Here is a 6,069-nt window from a genome sequence, read left to right on the forward strand (position 1 = left end):
GGGCCACAACTGGAGACCTGAGTATGGCGTGGATCCTAGATTACATGCGGTAGCAATGAATCTCAATGGTGGTGAGCCCTTAGGAATAAGAAACTACTTGCAGATGGCATTGAAGCTACTTATGAGAAAATGAAGAGAAAGGCAAGCCCAAAGAAGAGCCTGCCTGGTAGTTTTTTGGGTGTGTCCCAGCAACTCAGAAGTTCATGAAAAAAGGTGACACACAATTTACATCACTTGTGACTCTGAATTTCTAGAACACTAAATCCCCAAGCAGTATCTCCAGGGAGCTCTGGCCCTGGCCACACAAGCAGAGGAAAGACAATGGTGCCCTTTAAGTGAGAAGTTTCGCTTTTAAATGTGAACGACAGAATTGACTAAACAATAAAACACTGTCTTTCACTAAAGGTTTTGGAATACCTTCTGAACTGTTGCTTTTGGTGTTTTCCCCAGCTCTTCCACCCCGTGGCTAAGCTTTCTCCAGGGCACTTACAAGCTCTTCCAACAGTTAACACTGCTTTGACATCACTGCTGGAAAACTCCCACACTGGGGCAGTGACTTGCCCCTAACTACACATTCGAGTGCAATGTTCTGTCTGGCTATTGTAGGTGCTGGGTCACCTGGTGACCAGCCTGTGTTCCTTATGGACCCAGGACTACAACCATGGATGAGGCATGCTGATGGTAGTCAGGAGTGACAGGCTGAATGCACACACCTGCCCTAGAACCATGGTTTCTGTATGTCAGCCGTGAGCCTGATACTGAGGGGCAATGGGGTCTGAGCTCCCAGTTTCTAAGATCTTCACTTCCGAGCAAGACACCTCACCCTTTCCGAGCCCATGGCCAGTCCCTCTAAGATGCAGGCATGATAGCTCTAAGTAGGATGGCAAAAATAGGTGGCATCAAAGGTACAGGTGCCGCAGTCATATAGCTTGCAGTACTAGCGGATTCTTCATCCATTTATTGTATGTCACACTGTCTTTGCATCTCTGAGTCTCTCACCCATGTGTGCAGGTGTGAATGGTTGTGTATATGTATGCCTGTATGTGGTGGACATGTGTGATGAAGTGCAGGCCTAGGCCTCACTCTCCCATCTCCCCCTCACTCCCTCTTCCCACCAATGTAGTATTCCCTGCCCTGAGCACAGTGGCTTAGGTGACTCAGCCACACTGTGGATTTGGTTGGCCAGGTTTCAGGTCACAGTTTTCTTGGCTGTGGGATGATGCTAGTGTCTACTTGAAGATCCTCCAGCCACATGAGAGATGTGACAGGGTGGTGACTCAGTGGCTGCTTCCCTACCTCTCAGGGCTCTTCTTCCACCCCAGAGGCAGGGTAGGGCAACTAGAAGCCCCTATCTGGACTCTTTATTCCCATTATAACAGTGTTCAGCCCTGATTTTGACACCTGTTATTACAGAGACATCTTTGGGCCTGCACCTGGCCCACAGCCCACACTACCTGTGATCAGGGGTTGTTTACCCCTGCCCAGCCCCATCTCAGAGCAGCCCCGCACTGGAGTCCAAGTGGCTAAACTGAGCCCCTGAAGGGGAAGTGACCAGAGCAGAGGACACTACTAGACTTGGAACTTCTGTGCTGGCTACCTGGGGTTCTCTGGGCTGAGCGGGCCAGGGCCCCCAGTCTTACCTGGTACCTGTTTACCCTGACTGTTTACCCACTTTCTGTTGTTCAACTACAGCCTCTGAACTGAGAATTTGGGACTTATTTTTCTGATTGTAAAAATAAAAAGTGCCATGCCATTTTTATAACAAAGAAAAAAAAAAAAAAAAAAAAAAAGGAGGGGCTGTTACTCAAGGAACCCAAGGGCAATCTTGGACTAATCAAGAAAGACAGACAACAGCACAGAAAGCTAATGTTTTATTCAACGGTCTCATCTCAAAAGTAGCAGAAGGAAATGGTGGGAGAATCCAGGAAGACGCCCTGGCTAGCTACCTCTCACACAATCTTGGACAGTCAGCTGTGACACAGACATTTATGCTCCAGGCAGCAGGCAGTGGACAGGGCTCTCTATAGAACCTGAACCTAAGGATGGGTAACTGGACTTGACTAAGGTCCACTGAATACCTCACAATTCTAAACAAACTGAGGCTGTCTTCCTATCACCAACCACCCTCCCTATTCAAGGTCTTCAATGGGACAAACTTCCACCTGGCAGTCAGAAGGGAGCCACTTGCCTGTAAATAACTGGACAGCATTCCCCAACTATCACGGGGAACTGGCCCTGGCCTGGACAGGTTCCTGAGGCTACAGTGGCTCCTGATCCCAAAGTCCCCAAGGGAGCTAAAACTGAAAAAAGCTAAGCTGTGGTGGGTATCCACAGCACTTCCTTTCTGATAAACTAGGGCCCTAGGGAGGGCTACCCTGCGATGGTACCCCAAGAGGCTCAGGTGTGTTCTGTAGGGCCAGGGCCACCACCATGGGAGTGGACAGGGGCTGTAGACTGTAAGGGACCAGCACCAGTCTCCGGGGACGCCAGAAGAGGGACTGAGAGGCCATCAGCAGAATCTGCGTCGAGGTCCAGCCTCCAGTAAGCTTCACACAGAGGCAGGTCATTAGCTTCGCAGAGACTTGAGCTTTGCCACCACAAGAAACCCCCAGGAGTGACAGGAGCAGGCAGAGGAAAGCCAGGGAGGGGAAAGCAAGACAGATGCAGAGTTAAGAAATGAACATCACCTGACTGCCTCCCCTTCTTCTCCTCTGTGCTGGCCCCTCTGCTAAGCGGTTCTGGCCACTCTTGCATCCAAAGAAAGGTGGTGTCAACAGGCCATGTGACTTAGGCAAGCTCTCCCCATAGGTCCTTCCTGACACATAGGACTCTCCTTGTTCCTATCAGTCTCTACCTGTTACCCATCCCTTACCAGTAGGGTAGTGATGAGACTTTACAAAGAGCTCCTGGTGGCAGACCTGTTTCCATCCTTACAGGGTCCTGGCCTAACTGGGTAACAGTCAGCAATACAGGTCTGGGCATTTCTCTATATACCACTACTCTAGCTCTACAGTTCTAAGCCCCAGACTTTACACATTCCATTTCCTTACATTACACAGGGAAAGCCAGAGACAGGAGGAGGCAAGCACAATGCCTCAGTGGTCATAGCAGTGGCTACCTGGACCACATCTGTTTCTACAGCTGTCTGATATGCACAAGGCCCTAGCTTTCTCCCATGCCTGCCCCCAACAGTCTCTCGCAGAACTACCCAAGACAAAGGGAGTAGCATCCCCAGGAGAATGGAGGGAAGGCAAAGCCAGAAAGAGCAAGCAGTTCATATACAGGCAAGAGTAGCCATGCAGAGGGGACGCTGGGCAACTGGTGGTGGTGTGGGCATGAGGCTGATAGGGGCAGACAAAACCTACTGCTTCACCTACCGAAGAACTCTGCCATTTAAGGAAATTCCTAGGCATGGGGCAGCTTCTTTACCATGAGGAATATGAGAGAGGTGACTGCCTAAAGAGGACACAGATCATCCCAGAAACTTATGCACGTGATGCAGAGGGGCTGAGGCTTTGGAAACCCGGCACTCTGGGTTCCTATCTGAGCAATTTATCCCCTCAACCCTTGTACAGGACTGAGTCACTGCCCCAGTACTCATCCACCCAAGTGTCCTTGAAGTACTACAAGGTAGTGACAGGAGATGTGAAGGAACCCACCCTGGGTTGGTGTAAGTCTCTGCCACTTTGGGGTACTTTGGAGAACTTTAGAACTACTGAAGCTTGGCAGTGACACTGAGTCTAAGATGGGAACAAGCCCTAGAGCACGAACCACTGCAGCACTGGAGATCTGTAGTTGACTGCAGCTTCTGTGCAGCAGCTGCAGCAGCAAACCTACCACCAGGGGGAGTCAGGCAGGGCTGAATGGAACCTTAACTTCAAGCTAATGGGGTGAGGCAAGGCCTCCATTCTCCAGCCTGTTTCCGAGGACATATTTTACACTGGACTCTTGATTTCTCAAGGCCTCTCTGGATCAGAAAGTTTCAGGTTATCAACATTCTAAGTGGCCCTGTAGAGAGCTAGGTGACAGATCCTGCCTGCTGCTATCCTCTGAGACTAACATAGGTCTGACACCAAGGAGACTCCAGCTCCGTGAATAAGGCCGAGCTGACATCCAGGTATCTTGGGCCCAGGAGTCAAAGCCGCCCTGCTTGAGTTCCTTACCCCTCCCCCACCACCCCTCTCCAATGTGAGTCTGATGACATTCACATGGATCTGAATCTCTGAGCAAGCAGTAGGCAGGGCTGTCTCAGGAAGTGACCTGGAAGGCCACAAGGGACCAATTCAGCCTTGACTGAACTGTCTAGACAGACAAGAGATTTAAAGCAGTAAGGCAGAGACTGTGTTGCCCTGGAGGGCTTCCTCGCCCCCTGGGGGATACCCTTTTCTGGCCACGGCCGCTGACACACAACCAAGTCCTGTGTTTTCATCCCTCTTCATTGAGGGGAAGGCCTGGGCCCCCGCTGGTGGCTGGCTATGACTGTCCATCAAACGAGCCAGTCAGGGGTTCTGCTGCCAAGGAGAACTTGGAAAAACACAAGGCCATTGCAGGCCCTAGCTGGTCTGGGCAGGCAGCAGGCAGCACCTGCATGGCAGTCCAGCCCTATTTGTACCTGGACGAGTAGTACTCCTCCTCCAGCTCATACAGGTCAATGGAGACCTCATCCCGCAGGGTGATGAGCTTGCGATCACACTCCTCCTGCAGGGCTCGAAGCTGCTGGTTACGCTGGTCGATGGCTTCATTCACAGATGGGAAGTCATTGAGGATCAGAAACTGCTTGAGATCGGATACCAGCTTCATCAGTGACTCACCAGCTCGAACCTGCACCATCGTAATCAGGGTAAAATATGAAAGGAGGCAGAGACAGTGGCCCTGCTCTGTGTAAGTGCTGCTGAGCCACCAGTGCAACCTGGAAATCTGGTTTATGTTCTGCAAAGAAAACTACTGCCCTGTACAGAGGTATCTGTGAGGACTGAGGCACGGCCAGGGAGACAAAATCAGTACCCTCCATGACCAAGTGGGCTAAGTTTGCTCACTTAAAGGAGTTTTCCTTCCCCAACCACACCACTCACACCATGTACACATCCCGCGTATTCCACTCAGAGCCAACAGAAAGCCATGCCGACTTTCCTCCTGACTCCTTCTTTCCCAGATATGGCACAACTGCAGGTTGGGCAGTCATGGGCATCTGTGCCCCACACAGCTGCTGATACCCACTGCATAGACACTGCCTACTGGGCTTTCTCTGCCAGATCAACAGGCTCACATTTCACACAGGACTCATTCCACCATTTCCTTTTCCATTCGCAAGCAGCCTTGGGAAACCTTCATGTCAACAGGAACAGCTGCCTTCCTTCTCATCACCACCACAGAACGGACAAGGCCCTCCTCCCAGTGCCATGAGGGGCAATCCCCAACACATGCTCTGCCCACCCCATTGCTCCCTTGTTTTCCTCTGCTACTCTGGACTCCACCTACAACCCCTCCATGGTGTCTTCTATCCCACGCACTCACGATGTTGGCTGCTCGAACGTGCATCTCGTAGTTGTCCTGTTCGCCCTGAGTAGCCCGAGACACCTGTGTCTCGTCCTCAATCTGAGGGCAAATAAGAAAAGCCTAGAATCAACACAGGGAGCGGCCACCTGGCTTAGCCACCAGCACCACCCCCCTTCATGTCTTTACCATAGCCTATCAGGCCTTCCCCCAGATCCAGAACCTACTTCCTATCTAGACAACTGGCAATGTCTCCAACCCCTTCTTGTTCTCTGGGTGACGATAGATTACTTCATCTCAAAAGGACACTGCCCAGTCTTTGTGACAGTTTATAAGAAATAAAATGTTCGATTCCCGGCAACCACAAGGTAGGTCACAACCAACTGCAATAGGGTCTGATGTCCTCCCTCTTCTGTCTGATGTTCTCTTCTGTCTTGCAGGTATAGATGCAAAGAGAGTGCTCATATACATTAAATAAATCAATCTTTTAAAAAAACATTGACTTATTTAATGTATATGAGTACACTGTTGCTGTCTTCAGATACACCAGAAGAGGGCATCAGATCCCATTACAGA

The 6,069-nt window shown here is 50.7% G+C and overlaps 1 protein-coding gene across 1 annotated transcript in view; it reads right to left on the reverse strand.

Annotated features, from left to right (window-relative positions):
* Positions 1-1,853: 1,853 nt before the first annotated feature.
* The window catches only part of Med22 (mediator complex subunit 22), a 5,872-nt gene continuing 1,656 nt past the window's right edge, over positions 1,854-6,069 (reverse strand). Inside the window, exons 2-4 of the mRNA XM_021156514.1 lie at positions 5,515-5,595; positions 4,613-4,821; positions 1,854-2,587 (exon numbers count right to left, since the gene is read on the reverse strand). Coding sequence (XP_021012173.1) covers positions 2,398-2,587; positions 4,613-4,821; positions 5,515-5,595 — 480 coding nt within the window. The 3' untranslated portion in view covers positions 1,854-2,397. The remainder of the gene's footprint in view (positions 2,588-4,612; positions 4,822-5,514; positions 5,596-6,069) is intronic.

Source organism: Mus caroli, chromosome 2 (genome assembly GCF_900094665.2).
Source record: "Mus caroli chromosome 2, CAROLI_EIJ_v1.1, whole genome shotgun sequence".
Taxonomy (NCBI): Eukaryota; Metazoa; Chordata; class Mammalia; order Rodentia; family Muridae; genus Mus; species Mus caroli.